At 43.3% G+C, this 17706-nt stretch overlaps 2 protein-coding genes across 3 annotated transcripts; both read left to right on the top strand.

Moving 5' to 3' along the window:
* The first annotated feature begins 1533 nt into the window (after positions 1-1533).
* On the top strand, positions 1534-4581 carry LOC124045325 (TATA box-binding protein-like 2). Its single transcript, XM_046364626.1, has 7 exons — positions 1534-1584; positions 1840-2183; positions 2456-2543; positions 2629-2720; positions 3071-3238; positions 3830-3924; positions 4069-4581. The coding sequence occupies exons 1-7, from the start codon at positions 1534-1536 to the stop codon at positions 4143-4145; spliced, it is 915 nt and encodes a 304-aa protein (XP_046220582.1). The 3' UTR covers positions 4146-4581.
* A 2998-nt stretch (positions 4582-7579) lies between these two features.
* Positions 7580-17240, top strand: LOC124046652 (beclin 1-associated autophagy-related key regulator-like). 2 transcript variants are annotated; one of them, XM_046367270.1, is made up of 9 exons: positions 7580-7703; positions 10455-10517; positions 10668-10710; positions 10844-10925; positions 11171-11408; positions 13633-13862; positions 14115-14323; positions 15254-15339; positions 15422-17240. In XM_046367270.1, exons 1-9 carry the CDS (start codon positions 7666-7668, stop codon positions 15720-15722), a joined length of 1290 nt encoding a protein of 429 aa, XP_046223226.1. In that variant the 5' UTR covers positions 7580-7665; the 3' UTR covers positions 15723-17240. The 2 variants fall into 2 exon arrangements, with proteins under 2 accessions (XP_046223226.1, XP_046223224.1); XM_046367268.1 differs by lacking the exon at positions 7580-7703 and adding an exon at positions 9313-9808.
* The last annotated feature ends 466 nt before the right edge of the window (positions 17241-17706 follow it).

Raw genomic sequence — 17706 nt, 5'->3', positions numbered from 1 at the left:
GCTTAATGATGAGCTTGGAGGGTAGTATGGTGTTGAATGCTGAGCTATAGTCAAGGAACAGCATTCTTATATAGGTATTCCTCTTGTCCAGGTGGGATAGGGCAGTGCGGTGGCGATTGCATCATCTGTGGATCTATTTGAGCAGTAGGCAAATTGAAGTGGGTCTAGGGTGTCAGGTAGGGATATGATCCTTAACTAGCCTCTCAAAGCACTTCATTGTGTCATTTAGTTCAGTTACCTTTGCTTTCTTGGGTACATGAACCATGGTAGACATCTTGAAGCAAGTGGGGTCAGCGCTTGGGCTTTGTTTCATGTAGGCTTACCCTGATGTGACATTTTGATAACCCTGTCAATCTCTTTCGGATAAGGTGAGTTTTACAAATATATTCGGATCTATTTACTCTCAGATTCGAAAATGCTAATTAGCATCAAAGTAGATATCCCTGCAAGTTCCTGCACATCATCTCTAGCTGACACCTTTGCTAACAGGTATTATTAATTACTAGATTTAGCTAAAATAGTTAATCCAGAGATTCTTAAGTTTGCCTCGAGTCTTGTCCAGATCATTATGGCATTTGTAGTTCTTTATAATAGCCACATTAGCAGCTAATTAGCATTTCATTTTTGAGGGTCAATTACAGGTGAATATATTGATAAAAGTCACCTTGTCCTAGAGAGATATACACTCTTATCAAAATGTCACGACAGGGTAAGTCTACACGAAAACAGCTCTGATTTGACCTGTTTCTAAAAATCCCCTATGGGAAAAATGAATGGTGGGAAAATGATTGGAATCATTTCCATGTTTGACTGCTAGGTTTTATGGGTAATATAACTCATATTGTGGGAATCTATTGAGATAGAAGGAACACGATTTATTTAATATTATTGCTTCAGTGGGTAGCTTGCAAAGGATTGTCCAGTTTTACAAATGTCCCCTTTTTTAAAGTTTTAACTCACCATGTGCCTCCTGAGGAAAGTCTGTCACACCTTTTCACTGCATCTATATTTTCTGCCATTACATTGCACGTTGCTATTTCAATATTCTAAACTTCTAAATGTCCCGAGGAACATTATTTATAGAAAAAAGACAGTAATATTAGATGGTTTTTGTGTAGAAATCGTAAATACAGTAATTCCATATTTCTTTACCTCCTGTACATAGTTGTTTACCTCCTGTAATGCTCATGTATCGGTCTACTTCTACAAAACAATTTCTAAGGTTCATCTCAAGTTGTCTCCCTCTTCTGCTGACAGACTTGAATATTATAATTGTATATTTTTATTTTATTTATCAAAATAGCATGAGAATCAGGTGAGCATCAAAACTTTTAAATCCCTACTGTGGTTCATTATAATATTATCATTCTCAGTGCACAATGTACTGTGGTCTAGTTATCAGAAACAGGCTACTCCTGCAGGGCATAGACATTCACACCTGTAGCCAATTTAGCCGGGTGTCAGTCAATGAACTCCCCCAAGGCTCCCACTTGTTGCTAAAAAAATCCTGGCTCTGTTCCTACATGATCAATCATGGATGAAGATTCAGCATTGGAGAGTTATTTTGATGACCCAATTGGAAATGTACCAGTAAGTAGCCAGTGGTCCTGATTGCTAGGGTAAACAGAAAGAAGTCTGAGTATTAGGAAAGAAGTCTGAGTATCTTTCAGTAAAATTAACAAAATTGACCTCAACATTTGATTTTAAATTACTTCAACCAACAGGTATTTTATCCTAATTTTCAACTTGGTCTCATCGACAAGTGACACAAGATAAACTGACTAAAGGATGCATCTAATTCCACTCATTATTTTTTTTCTTCTCTGGTGTGATTTCTAGGATGCCTCTGGCTTCCTGTTTGAAGGAGACCTGGGCTTGCAGGGCGCCCCTCAGCTCCAGGACCCATCCTTTCTCTCCTCGTTGAGCCAACCAGAGAAGGACATCGGGGAGGATCTGGATCTCAGCTTCCTGCCTGATGACCTGCCAGAGGACACCTGTGGAAATGCTGCTACTAATGCTAACATGACACAAGACCGCGTGTTCGATGGCTACAGGCCTGAGGAGTCTGCTGAGACTGACCCTAACCAGTCGGCCATGACGGGAGGCTCTACCTTCTGTCCCATGACGCCTATGACCCCCATGACTCCAGTGGCTGAGAGTTCTGGAATAATCCCCATGTTACAGTGCGTGATGGATGTTACGATAACCAGGATCCCATCCATTAGTGCAACGTAAACCGTTTACACCAAATGCTCTAAATGGTTTCTGTTTTGCACTAATTAATATGACCCTAGGAAATGAATTAGTGCACTATACAGGTATTGGCCAGGATAGGCTCAGATTAAAAGTAGTGCACTATAAAGGGAATAGGGTACCATTTCAAAAGGCCTCCTAGTTGTCTAGTCTCTATATTGATGAGTGCTAGCAAATGAGCCCATTTGTCGTTTATGTGCAGGAATATTGTATCTACAGTGAATCTGGCTTGCCCACTGGACCTGAAATCCATCGCTCTTCAAGCCAGAAACGCTGAGTACAACCCCAAGGTAATCAAAGTATGCCCAGCCCAGACAATGTTTAAGTCAATATGGTGGTGTCATGCCATGATGTGGGCATTGTACTCTGTTTCAGCGTTTTGCTGCTGTCATTATGAGAATACGGGAACCTAGGACCACAGCACTCATCTTCAGCTCCGGAAAGATGGTCTGCACAGGAGCCAAGAGGTGAGGAGGGAGAACAGTTCACCACATGAACCATAGTCATGTTCAGTAGAAAATAAAGTGTTAAGAAACAGGGACATATAACCTGAATTTGTCCAATAAAAGCACATGTTTATTTTCTGTTGCAAGATGTTTTGTTACGGTGTGCCCTATTGAACACTGATACTCTGTCATTTATCAGAGCCCACTCTTAGATGATTTACTCTAAATAAATAATTTGCTGTACTGCACCTGTCATTGCTCAAGGATAGGAGAAAGGGGAGGGAGCTCATTGAGCCCTTGTCCCAAAGTGGATAAAGATGATCCCCTCATTCCTCAAGCAACTCCTATGTTTTTGCTGTCTATTCTGCCAGCGAGGAGCAGTCTCGACTGGCTGCCCGCAAGTATGCTCGTGTGGTGCAGAAATTGGGCTTTCCCGCCAAATTCCTGGACTTCAAGATCCAGAACATGGTGGGGAGTTGTGATGTCTGCTTCCCCATTCGGCTGGAGGGTCTGGTGCTGACTCATCAGCAGTTCAGCAGGTACACTCACTGTGACATATTGAGTGTCTGCTCTGTAAAGTACTGACCCCCATTAGTCAGAGAAATTCTGTCCATTATGTTTATTGAATGCTGAAGTTTTAATGTTTTCCTTTATTAATTCCTTTTTACAGGGGGGGAAGGGGGAGTAAAACGCTTAGTGTACAGTTAAGAAGAATACTTTGACAATTAAAACAGCTTGAGGCCTTCCGACCCCATACATGAGCATCCATTTATTTGATTTGACACTATGTATATTAGTGCTGCAGTACTCAGGTTTTGTTTTCACTGTGTCAATAAACACCGTTGCACAGAAGTGCTTTTGCGGCTCCACTATCATTTTCTTTTGTAGAGTTTAAGCCCAAATAGGTTTAATTTAAAGGTTTTCATAATAGCCTTACGGCTTACTCTACAAGAACACTGGACCTACTGATATTCAGAGGATTCCCAGTATTACATGTTCTTTTTTATTTTTTACAGCATAGTCAAATGTACTCCAGACCTGAGCAACCTATTTTCCTGTAACCAGAGCCATATATTTAGATATTTCTAAATGGCTCTCTTTAACTAACTGTGTGGTTTTGGGCCCTCTAGTTATGAGCCAGAGCTGTTTCCTGGTTTGATCTACCGTATGGTGAAACCACGTATTGTCTTACTGATCTTTGTGTCTGGAAAAGTGGTTCTGACAGGTATGTATGTTGACCACTGGTGTTTTCTCTGTCTGACTTCCACACACCACCATGCTATGTTGACATGCTTCAGATGCTTGCTTTTTACATTGTAAAGTTTCCATTAACAAAATGCAACCAGATCTTCTGTACATTTTCTTTCAGGGGCTAAGGAACGTGGAGAGATCTATGAAGCCTTTGAGAACATCTACCCCATTCTGAAAGGATTCAGAAAGCAATAAGTAGTGCAATTCTAATGCTGATATGGGTGAATAAAATGAATCTACATTTATTTACAAACATGAATGTGTCAACAACAAAAACAATTGAGTGTTGGCTATACTTGTGGAAAGTGTGTATGGTGCACTTATGTACTTTTATAATTTTGTAATGGCGGATGGATGAATCTGTAATGTAATATTGACCATCTCAGAGAAATTAATTATAGCAAAGTGTGCATGTAATACATCTAACCCATTCGTAGACGCTATAAGCACCTTTAGCGCCTATTGACGATAGTATCACAGATGTATAAATGTGAAGCATCCGGATGGCATTTCTACTTGCCACCGAATATGGTGGTGAGTGAATTTTGGCCGATATTCGGCAAATTTTCTCATGGATGAAACTTTATCTCAATACAATTTCTGTTCCCAAAACAACAATCTGTTACGAACAGAGTTGACACATTTTTGTTGACTTTACACTTTGCCAAAGTTTAAAAATAAAATCCATTGTTTAGAAGGAATGCAAGGGTGAATTGAGTTATTGCACTGGCGCACTTCACAGAGTAGGTGTTCCCTAACGGAAATATGCAAATATTTAGAACGAGCCTGTGGGATCTTACTAGCTCGTGATTGGCTCTGCCTACCTCCTTACTTGTTCTGCCAACTATGATTGATGTGCTCCCATTGTAAATGACAGGCTGTGGTAAATCTTGAATTTTTTATAAAAATCTTTGACAGCATCTTCTGGCTGGGGAGTTTTGTTAAGAGCACAAACGCTCGTTCGAACGTTAAAACACATCGCTTGCGATACGATTTTGGAAACATAAGGAACATATCAGATAAATCTTTTCTAAAGCTTTCGGAAAAGCTGACCACGACTCCATTTTGTTGATCCCTGCCTACAGGCAGAAACTTAAACAAGAGGCTCCCACGCTGAGGTCTGTCCAACGCTGGTCCGACCAAGCGGACTCCACACTCCAAGACTGCTTCCGTCACGTGGAGTGGGACATGTTTCGTATTGCGTCAGATAAAAATATTGACGAATACGCTGATTCGGTGTGCGAGTTCATTAGAATGTACGTTGAAGATGTCGTTCCCATAGCAACGATAAAAACATTCCCTAACCAGAAACCGTGGATTGATGGCAGCATTCGTGTGAAACTGAAAGCGCGAACCACTGCTTTTAATCAGGGCAAGGTGTCTGGCAACATGACCGAATACAAACAGTGCAGCTATTCCCTCCGCAAGGCTATTAAACAAGCTAAGCGTCAGTACAGAGACAAAGTAGAATCTCAATTCAACGGCTCAGACACAAGAGGCATGTGGCAGGGTCTACAGTCAATCACGGACTACAAGAAGAAACCCAGCCCAGTCACGGACCAGGATGTCTTGCTCCCAGGCAGACTAAATAACTTTTTTGCCCACTTTGAGGACAATACAGTGCCACTGACACGGCCTGCAACGAAAACATGCGGTCTCTCCTTCACTGCAGCCGAGGTGAGTAAGACATTTAAACATGTTAACCCTCGCAAGGCTGCAGGCCCAGACGGCATCCCCAGCCGCGCCCTCAGAGCATGCGCAGACCAGCTGGCCGGTGTGTTTACGGACATATTCAATCAATCCCTATACCAGTCTGCTGTTCCCACATGCTTCAAGAGGGCCACCATTGTTCCTGTTCCCAAGAAAGCTAAGGTAACTGAGCTAAACGACTACCGCCCCGTAGCACTCACTTCCGTCATCATGAAGTGCTTTGAGAGACTAGTCAAGGACCATATCACCTCCACCCTACCTGACACCCTAGACCCACTCCAATTTGCTTACCGCCCAAATAAGTCCACAGACGATGCAATCTCAACCACACTGCACACTGCCCTAACCCACCTGGACAAGAGGAATACCTATGTGAGAATGCTGTTCATCGACTACAGCTCGGCATTCAACACCATAGTACCCTCCAAGCTCGTCATCAAGCTCGAGACCCTGGGTCTCGACCCCGCCCTGTGCAACTGGGTACTGGACTTCCTGACGGGCCGCCCCCAGGTGGTAAGGGTAGGCAACAACATCTCCTCCCCGCTGATCCTCAACACGGGGGCCCCACAAGGGTGCGTTCTGAGTCCTCTCCTGTACTCCCTGTTCACCCACGACTGCGTGGCCACGCACGCCTCCAACTCAATCATCAAGTTTGCGGATGACACAACAGTGGTAGGCTTGATTACCAACAACGACGAGACGGCCGACAGGGAGGAGGTGAGGGCCCTCGGAGTGTGGTGTCAGGAAAATAACCTCACACTCAACGTCAACAAAACTAAGGAGATGATTGTGGACTTCAGGAAACAGCAGAGGGAACACCCCCCTATCCACATCGATGGAACAGTAGTGGAGAGGGTAGCAAGTTTTAAGTTCCTCGGCATACACATCACAGACAAACTGAATTGGTCCACTCACACTGACAGCGTCGTGAAGAAGGCGCAGCAGCGCCTCTTCAACCTCAGGAGGCTGAAGAAATTTGGCTTGTCACCAAAAGCACTCACAAACTTCTACAGATGCACAATCGAGAGCATCCTGGCGGGCTGTATCACCCCCTGGTACGGCAACTGCTCCGCCCTCAACCGTAAGGCTCTCCAGAGGGTAGTGAGGTCTGCACAACGCATCACTGGGGGCAAACTACCTGCCCTCCAGGACACCTACACCACCCGATGTTACAGGAAGGCCATAAAGATTATCAAGGACATCAACCACCCGAGCCACTGCCTGTTCACCCCGCTATCATCCAGAAGGCGAGGTCAGTACAGGTGCATCAAAGCTGGGACCGAGAGACTGAAAAACAGCTTCTATCTCAAGGCCATCAGACTGTTAAACAGCCACCACTAACATTGAGTGGCTGCTGCCAACACACTGTCATTGACACTGACCCAACTCCAGCCACTTTAATAATGGGAATTGATGGGAAATGATGTAAATATATCACTAGCCACTTTAAACAATGCTACCTTATATAATGTTACTTACCCTACATTATTCATCTCATATGCATACGTATATACTGTACTCTACATCATCGACTGCATCCTTATGTAATACATGTATCACTAGCCACTTTAACTATGACACTTTGTCTACATACTCATCTCATATGTATATACTGTACTCGAGACCATTACTGTATGCTGCTCTGTACCATCACTCATTCATATCCTTATGTACATATTCTTTATCCCCTTACACTGTGTATAAGACAGTAGTTTTGGAATTGTTAGTTAGATTACTTGTTGGTTATCACTGCATTATCGGAACTAGAAGCACAAGCATTTCGCTACACTCGCATTAACATCTGCTAACCATGTGTATGTGACAAATAAAATTTGATTTGATTTAAAGCCAAAAGGTTCAATTACTACACACCTTTATAGGGTTAGGTTTCCCATGTGGCCATATTACAGCGCTTATTTACAAGCAGCCACCTGTGCTAATTAGCTATCTAGTGTGCTCCGAACACCTGCGTAAGAGTAACTCGGACGTGTAGTTCGTCAACTGGATGCACACACAGCATATAGATCAGTTCAAACTACTGCAGTAAGTCCATTTTTTTGTGTGAAAACCTTTCTCGTTGATATTAAAGGGGAATATCCGCATGTTTAAAAAGTTTTGCAAGTGATGATTACTAACATTTTAAAACAGCATTGGAATTGTAGTCAACTGTGTGTGGAGATAACTGCAGGGGTTTCTAGAGCTAGTAATAATAAAACATGCTTGTTTTCATATCAGAGTGTACATTACAGGTGTGCGTTACACTGATCCCATCCACATGTAATGTAAAGTAACCATCTCCTTACAGCAGGTATAAGCAACTGACAAGCCCGCCACCCCTCATTTGAAGGCCCTCAGATAAATGTCCAATTTACCGTTGCAAGTTGGGTTCTAAACTTACTGTTGCAAGAGAGAATATTAGAATGAACAAGGTGAAATTTAAATGTGCTCCCGCACATAGGCTAACCGGGCTATCTGCATTGTCCCACCACCCGCCAACCCCTCTTTACGTTACTGCTACACTTGTTCATCATATATGCATAGTCCTTTTTTCGCACTATTGGTTAGAGCCTGTAAGTAAGCATTTCACTGTAAGGTATACCTGGTGTATTCGGCGTACGTGACAAACGTTGATTTGGCATCAGGAGTTTGTCTGTCACTCAATTAGCCAATGTCCGCTAAAATGATTGGTAAATTAGTCTAGCGGCAAGATTTCTAAATTTAGTAATCATGATTGAATTACAGGCTGTGGGGTCCCATTGATGTTAGTCTCTCACAAAGATATCATTAAAACCTGCAAATATTCCTCTCTGCCTCGTGGCAAAATTAGTAGAATTGCATGAAATTAGTTATAAAATCGCTAAATCTCCTCTACCCCATATCAAAATGTGTCAAATTACAGCAAACTCTCTTTAAAACTGCAACATTTTCTTTACACCCCATGGCAAAAAAAATGCAGAATGTAACATTGCACAAAACAGGCAGTAGCTGCAGTATGAAAATGGGCTGAAACTGCTTCTCCAATAGAAACCCCCGATCACACTTTTAGACGTTGTGATTGCGACGTTGGCTTGCTAAACCAAAGCTTCTTTAAAAAAATTTTTATAACTAAACCTCTCTAGAAATCGAATTGTTCTCTGTGGCTAAAACTCATGCCTATATACGCGTTATCGTGTCTGACGGTCGACTCGCACCGAACTGCGCATATGCAGCCCGTCAAAATCAAAGGCACCCCTTCGATCTAAAGTCGTTTTTGACGAAAACGTGCGTCTGTCACTCACGAGGTTAGAGTAATAGCAAGTTTAAAGTAATTGAACTTTGGATCGAATCTAGGTTTCACTTCTCTCATTTACTTCCCAAACCCCGGACTGGCCTGCTTGGTCTGTTTCGCAAGCGTTCCCAGAAGTCTCGCGATGTTGCTCCTCTGGGTTTAGAAACGGTTACATATTGGGTGGCTGCTAAAATGTTTTGCTCGCAATTTGGTGAGGAGTTGTTTTTTTTGTTTTGTGCCCCCTACCACCATCAACATTGTCTATCCCTGCCATACAGCAAATATTATATCCATCTGTAGCATAGACCATATAAAAAAACAAAGATTAGCTACATTCAAAAGTAAACAGATCTGTGCATATAGACTCAGATTATACGTGTGGTCACGTGACCATTCGTACATAAACAAACCATGTCACGCAAAAAAAACAGTGACACAGTTTGCAAGCTAACGTTAGCTAATAACCGAAAATGAAGACTGTATAACATTAACAAGAAGCAACGAAGAGTGTCAGACAGTATACCAGTAGTTATGTAGGTAGTTAGCCAGAGTAGCAGTCATTTTGCTAGGTAAGCTAGCGCTTGAACGGCAGTTCCATGGCATCCTCAGCGGGAAGCGAAGTCCGAGCCCTCGGCCCTAGCGAAGGGACTTTAGGAGCACTGCCCGGTGCTCGGCCACCACTTCGCTCGCACCACCTACACACCACAACCACCGCAGGTTCCCCTGGATCACTGATGGTGGAGTCGGTGGACGACGCGGAGGGTCTGTATGTCGCAGTGGAGAGATGTCCTCTCTGCAACACCGCCAGGCGCAGGCTGACTTGTGCCCGATGCATCCAGGCAGGGGATTTCGTGTACTTCGACGGTAGAAACCCCGAACTGTGCGTGTTAACATTTAACTAACTTCAAAACACGGCTCTAAGTAATGGCACTGATGACGACTTATGCGGCATCATCAGCTAAGATTCATTTTAGTACTCAACAATCGAACAAACATGATAGCTGGCTAGCTTTATTTACAAGAAGCTAGCATTGCCATAAACAAAACGTTAGCTCTTAACACCAGGTCGTTGTTAGTTGGCTAACTAGCAAGGTAGTTTGTTTACAAGAGAACCATGGAACGTTACACCCAGTCGGGCTGTTTGGGGAACATAACACTTAGCTAACGTAGTGAAACTAAAAATAACTCATGACACGTGGTGTCACGGCTCTTTGTTAGTGAAGTCGTGAAGGGTCATTGGCCTTTACTTACATTGGCATGTTATATCATGTTTTTGTGAGTTTATATCATGTTTTTGTGAGTTTCAATGACTAGCTAGTAGTCTAATGGCAGTTAATGTAGTTTTTCTATAGTTAAATGAATCTCAGCTTGTTTTTGTAAAGTAGCTAGTTCTAAGCCACTCTCTCGCTCAATTCCTGTGCTTGGAGCATGTTGGGGGCACTTCACTCATTCTGCTGAGCTGCAGTCAGAAAAAATGTACATGCCATTGAGTTATTAATTACTTTTAAATCTATATTTTTTTATAGATACACTGAGAAATTGAGAAGACTTAAAATGCTGACGGAGAAGAAAGATCTTCTTGAACAGAGGTAAAAAATTAAAGACCAGTTGCAGTTAAAACATAATGACTATGTTGAGTAATATCTTACTACTTTGCTCTTTGTTTTCAATCGTTTCTGCATACAGCAATGTTTCATCATTATATTAATCATATGAATAAATCTACACTCTTTTCCCAGGGTCATTTCTGCCATGGATAAGAAGGTCCAGGCAGATCAGCTGGTAAGCTAAGTTATGACAACACACAAGAACATGATGAAATTAATTTACTTTGCCCTACGCGATGTAGCCTCTGTCTGTGTGTTTCAATATCCTGCCTATTCTTTTCAAATGTAATGTGTTCGGTTTCATTCAGAAATGGAAGATGATGTCATGCAAGATGAAGATTGAGCAGCTGAAGGAGGCCATTGGCTGTGGGAATGAAGAGGTGAAGAGTGGTGAGTTACATGGCCCCAACGGACATTCAAATCAGTGACAAATGACCCTAGGTGTTTACATTTTAATGTAATGTCTTTATACTTTGTGCGTAATGTCTTTATGAAACCTGACATTTGAAATAGTGGAAGACATTGGATGCTTCCCAAATGGCATTATATTCCATATATAGTCCACAACTTTTTCCATTTGGGATGCATCCATTAAACATATTAATCAACATAGTATCCGTCCATCTCACCCACAGGTAAGGACCTGCTGCTTCGCTCCCACGAGGAGAGCCAGAGGCTGCAGCGGCGGGCCAGCCGCCACCAGGAGAAGAGGGACAAGATCAAGAGACACAACCAGCGGCTGGAAGAACTACTGGAGAAGAAGGGCAAGGAGCTGCAGGGTCGCCTGCATCACCTGGCTGAGGTCCGCAAGGGACACATCCTGGAGCTCACTGCTCACATCTTCCCAACACAGGAGGAGAAGCAGGGCAGCAGGTCAGTGACACTGTACCTCATGCAGCAGGGCTATATATGTATAGTTGCATCCAAATATATTTCATAAAGGAGTCCCTTTTTTTTTTTTTTTTTTTTTTCAAATGAGCTGAAAAATAATAGTCGCCTATTGGATTTTCAACATTGCAGATCCAATTTTATTTTTGTAAACTTAAGTTTACAAATTTAATTGAAAAAATAAAGACATGCTTGGATAAAATTATTGGCACCCGGAGTTAGTACTTGGTTGTCCACAGCCTTTGGCCAAGATGACTGCAGACGTGCTTCTTGTAGCCATCCAATGAGCTTGCTACACCTTCCTACTGGCAAACTGCTCTAATTATTCAATGTTTGAGGAGTGCCCTCCACCAACTGCTGGGTGAATGGAATACCCTGAAATAATCCTTTGAAGATTGAGTATTTTGACCTCTGTTAAAGTGCTCACAATCTCAGAGGACCTGAGGAGGGATTAGAGATCAGGGGTCAGGAGAAGGTTGTGAGGGAGTGGGAAGTGGTAAAGGAAGCGATCCCATATCAGTATCAGCAACATGGTTTCCCTTACTCCCCAAAGTTTTAATGTGACACAGACACACACAGCCCTAAGAAGAAAGGAAGTGCACAGAAGTCAAGTCAGTTATCCTCCCATTGCCTGTACCACTACGCCTCAGAGACCTCCCTGGGTTTCTTATAAACTCAGCAAAGAAATGTCCCTTTTTCAGGACCCTGTCTTTGAAAGATAATTAGTAAAAATCCAAATAACTTCAGATCTTCACTGTAAAGGGTTTAAACACTGTTTCCCATGCTTGTTCAATGAACCATAAACAATGAATGAACATGCACCTGTGGAACGGTCGTTAAGACAATAACAGCTTACAGACGATAGGCAATTAAGGTCACAGTTATTAAAACTTAGGACACTAAAGAGGCCTTTTAACTGACTCTGAAAACACCAAAAGAAAGATGCCCAGGGTCCCTGCTCATCTGCGTGAACGTGCCTTAGGCATGCTGCAAGGAGTCATGAGGACTGCAGATGTGGCCAGGGCAATACATTTCAATGTCCGTACTGTTAGACGCCTAAGGCAGCGATACATGGAGACAGGACGGAGTGCTGATCATTCTCGCAGTGGCAGACCACGTAACATCTGCATAGGATTGGTACATCCAAACATCACACCTGTGGGACAGGTACAGGATGGAAACAACAACTGCCCGAGTTATACCAGGACCGCACAATCCCTCCATCGGTGCTCAGACTGTCCCCAATAGGCTGAGAGAGGCTGGACTGAGGGCCTGTAGGCCTGTTGTAGGGCTGGTCCTCACCAGACATCACTGGCAACAACGTCGCCTACAGGCACAAACCCACCGTCCCTGGACCAGACAAGACTGGCAAAAAGCTCTCTTCACTGACTAGTCGCGGTTTTGTCTCACCAGGGGTAATGGTCGGATTTGCGTTTATTGTTGAAGGAACGAGTGTTATGCCGAGGCCTGTACTCTGGAGTGGGATCGAGATGGAAGGTCATGGTCTGGGGCGGTGTGTCACAGCATCGTCGGACTGAGCTTGTTGTCATTGCAGGCAATCTCAACGCTCTGCGTTACAGTGGAGACATTCTCCCTCATGTGGTGCCCTTCCTGCAGGCTCATCCTGACATGACCCTCCAGCATGACAATGCCACCAGCCATACTGCTCGTTCTGTGCGTGATTTCCTGCAAGACAGGGATGTCAGTGTTCTGCCATGGCCAGTGAAGAGCCCATTGAGCATGTCTGGGACCTATTAGATTGGAGGGTGCAGGCTAGGTACAGTCCTTAATGGTGGCCACACCAGATACTGACTTTCGATTTTGACCCCCCCCCCCCCCCCCCCTTTTTGTTCAGGGACACATTATTCAAGATCTGTTAGTCACAAGTCTGTGAAACTTCTTCAGTTTATGTCTCAGTTGTTGAATCTTGTTATGTTTCATACAAATATTTACACGTTACGTTTGCTGAAATTAACACAGTTGACAGTGAGAGTATTTCTTTTTTTTTGCTGAGTTTAGTTTATATACTGTATTACTCCATGGCTGGCCGGAATATGACTTGGGGCTTTTAGTTTTTTTCAAGTTCAGGACCAATAGTCTGTCCAGGGATTTGATGCTTTAACAATAGACATCAAGTATAGGCCTATAGGCCCTCTCAACTACTTGTTGAAGAGTTTTAGAGCTGTTTCTCTGCTCCTCTGTCTCTCAGGGACCCAGCAGACATGTTGTCAGAGTGTGACCTGGCTCTGACCTCCAGCACCGTGAGTGAGCTGGCTGAAGCCCGTCGCACCACCTACCTGTCAGGGCGCTGGATCTGGGATGACCAGAATGGCGAAACCAGCATTAGCATCACCGGACCCAGGGTCACGCTGCCTAGCAACGGGGACTGCTCCCCCTATTACAGCTGGGTGGAAGACAAGAGCACCAATGAGGGGCCAGGTAGGACTTTTTAGTAAAATACGTTGTATGTAATGATTACGTTTGCCATTTAGTGCACGCTTTTATTCAAAGTGACCTACAGTACAGTTGGTGCATATATTTTAGTATACTTTTGTAGCGCCACAAACTTACCAAAAGAAGAAACGACTAGCTGATTGAGAGGAACATCTTGTCCTTGGAGATGAATGATTGACAATATTTAGTTGTCCTGTGCCAAGGCTATTTGTGATCATTAAGAGCTTTCATTTTCAGAGCTGGACCACATCAACCCAGCCCACACCATCAGTGCAGCTCTCTGCTATGCTACCCAGCTCATCAACATCCTCTCTCATATCCTGGATGTCAATCTGCCCAAGAAGTTGTGCAACAGTGAGTTCTGTGGTGACAGCCTGAGCAGGTACAGGTTCACCCGTGCTGTCACCAAGCTCAACACCAACATCCTTCACCTCTGCTTCTCACAGGTACTACAGAGCATGGTTCCTCTTATGTTTTCTCCCCTTGCCGTTCTGCTGCTGCTGCTCTTCTGAGTTCTAAGCAGTGTTTGGGATAGTTCACCCAAATTTATAAAATGACACATTTGGTTTCCTTACCTTGTCCATAGTGATTGCACAGTATGACAAATCCATTCTTTGGTTTATTTTCCCTGGCATGGTGTCTACATGCTAAAGTTTTAGCATTCGTGGCACAAATCCCATTCAAGTCATGGGACCGATATTAGCATTTTTTGCTCATGTCCAAACAATCCCAAAGTATCTAAAAAAATAAACATTTTAAATGATTGTGAAACTTTACAAAGTCAATTATAGATGTTTTGAACGTGTGAAAAATGTAAATATCGGTCCTGTGACTTGAATGGGATTAGGGGTAAGATGGGTATTGATTTTGAGACATGACCTAGTATTTTACTATACGTGTTTGATTTCATTATACCTTTTTTATACACGCATGCATAGTGTGAAATTACATTTCTTATTTAGATATCTCACAAAAACAAGCGTATCTCTCTGAAATGAGTGTACTGCAATCTTTTTACATTTAACTCAGTTTGAGTTAATTTGGCTTTTTGCGATCCGCGGAAACAACTTTGCAGACGACCACCACAGCCATGTAAAATCCTCAAGTTGCTGCGAGAAAGCGCACCGCTATGTCAACAGAGCTCAGCGCTTATTAGCAGATGTATTATGCCACGAAATCCAACTTTTGGGATATAATGGTAATGATATGTTAAAGAAAGACCCTACTGAACCATTCAGAACATTAATCATATTTGTCTTTGTACAATGTATTTTATAACAAGGAAGTGAGATTACATCACCAATGTACGTTTTCAGCCACTCTGGGCCGAGTGGGTGGACACCCTGCACTTACCAGTTTTGTGTATTCTCCTGCAGCATGTTGAGAGTGAGCTGCTGCACCCTCACCACACCCTGAGGAACATCATGTTCCTAGTCTCTCCTGACAACAAGAACCTGGGCAGGTAAGAAAATCACTGGTCAAAAGTTGTGCATTCCATTTTAAATAGGATGCCATTTGGGACGCAATCTCCTCACTCTGTGCAGGACGGGTCCATACGAGGTGACTGCAGACCTGGAGGACTCCATGGAGTTTGTGGAGCCGGAGGCGGCCGGCCCTGCGGAGGAGAGCGGAGACGAGATGGTGACGGACGAGGAGACAGACCTGGGGACAGACTGGGAGACGGTCCCCAGCCCACGCTTCTGTGACATCCCCTCCCAGCCCATGGACCTGTCCCAGAGCATGGCCATGCAGGTGTCTCAGCCTGTGGGCCAGGCCGGGGGCATGATCTCCTCAGCAGCTGCCTCCGTCACCTCCTGGTTCCGGGCCTACACCGGCCAGCGCTGAAGGAGAGAAACCTGGAGGCTCACTGGCCAGGATTGTATTCATTAGTGCAAAAATATATATAAATTAACGTTTTGTAATGTAGAATAAAAACTAGGGTTTCTTATTGGACAAGTTAATTTAGTCCCTCCTTGTTTTAGTCCTTTTGGTTTCTAATGAATACACCCCAGGACAGGCTGGACTGATGGAGCTATACAGAATACCACATACCCAAACACAGAGAGAGTTCTGCTCCATTCTCTGCCTGTTGTCAACTCCTGCCCTGCTCTGCAACCACCAAGAAGGGATATTTTGTTTTTACTAGAAAAGTTGTCATTGAAATAGCAGCAGTGATTCTTCTGGTGAAAATGTGTTTATAGTGAGAAAGACTGACTTTTGGGGAGGTTGTTGTTCAATGAGTAGTCTCTCTCGCGAAGACTTTGGGTGCTCTGCTCTCCATCCCAGTGATTGTGAGAAGACAATTCAAGAGACTGGACCGGCAGTTGCATTAACTTACGTTGATTGAAAATGTCAAGACTAAGGAATGCCACAGCATTGCACTGGATATGAGATGTACAAATGTAGCTTCATTCTATCCTGTTATTTTCCTCCTGAGAACTGGACTGTCCTGTGTACCCATCCTTATTGTCAGTTCTTAATGTTTGTTTTTTTGGGGTCAAAAAGTAGTGCATTACACTGAGTGGTGCAGCATCTCAGTGCTAGAGGCGTCACTACAGACCCTGGTTTGCTTCCAGGCGCCGCCCTATGAAACTCCCAATTGGCCCAGTATAGGCCGTCATTTTAAACAATAATTTGTTCTTAACTGATTTGCCTGGTTAAAGGTTAAATAAATCAAAACATAGGGAATTAGAGTGCCATTTGGGATGCAGTTGATGACCTTCATGCTGCATTATGGTTAATGTAAGGATTGTGTTTGAATACTGACAAATGCCAAACAAGGGGCATGACCTTAGTGTTCTTCTCAGAATTATGACACACTTTGTTTTACTTCAATTGCTGTTTACTTACCGGTCAGGTTTGTGTGATGGAAGCAGAATGGGACAAAGAACTCCACTGAAGCTGTACTACTTTGTACTTTTTCTGGGGGGGGGGGGGGGTGACTTAGTGTTATCTTAACTTTTTATTTAGGGCTCTATTCAATCCATTTTGTGGAAATTTGACACCACAGCCCAATATAAATTTTAAAGGAAATGTTCTAGCATTGGCAGAGACTACATTCATGGTAAATGCTTCATATGTTGGCTCATTCAGAAATGACTTTTAAATCATTTATATTGTGAACTCTGTATCGCTGCATTTGATATGGTTTGAATGGAGCCCTTAATCTTTTTATAGTAACGTGGGTGCCTGAACTGTTTGTGTGGGTCTGTTCTACGACAGGTATGACATATAGGTGGCATAAATGAGAAGGATATAAAGGGACACATCTTTGGCTTACTTCATTTGTACACTGAACAAAAATAAATGCAACATGTAATGTGTTGGTTTCATGAGCTGAAATAAAAGATCCCAGAAATGTTACATATGAACAAAAAGCTTATTTCTCTCAAATGTTAGGCACAAATCTGTTTACATCCCTGTTAGTGAGCATTTCTCCTTTGCCAAGCTAATCCATCCACTTGACAGGTGTGGTATATTAAACAGAATGACATTACACAGGTGCACCTTGTGCTGGGTACAATAAAAGGCCACTAAAATGTGCAGTTTTGTCACGACACAATGCCACAGATGTCTCAAGTTGAGGGTGCATGCAATTGAATGTTCATTTCTCTACTGTAAGCCGCCTCCATCGTTTTAGAGAATTTGGCAGTACGTCCATCCGGCCTCAACATGATGGCGTCATGTGGGTTTGCTGATGTCGACGGAGAGCCCCGTGGTGGGGTTATGGTAGGGGCAGGCATAAGCTATGGACAAAGAACACAATTGTATTTTATTGATGGCATTTTGAATGCAGAGATACTGTGACGATTGAGGCCCATTGTCGTGC

This window comes from Oncorhynchus gorbuscha, linkage group LG10 (genome assembly GCF_021184085.1).
Source record: "Oncorhynchus gorbuscha isolate QuinsamMale2020 ecotype Even-year linkage group LG10, OgorEven_v1.0, whole genome shotgun sequence".
NCBI lineage: Eukaryota > Metazoa > Chordata > Actinopteri > Salmoniformes > Salmonidae > Oncorhynchus > Oncorhynchus gorbuscha.
The sequence above is the reverse complement of the archived record's forward strand: the minus strand, read 5'-3'. Positions and strand labels throughout refer to the sequence as shown.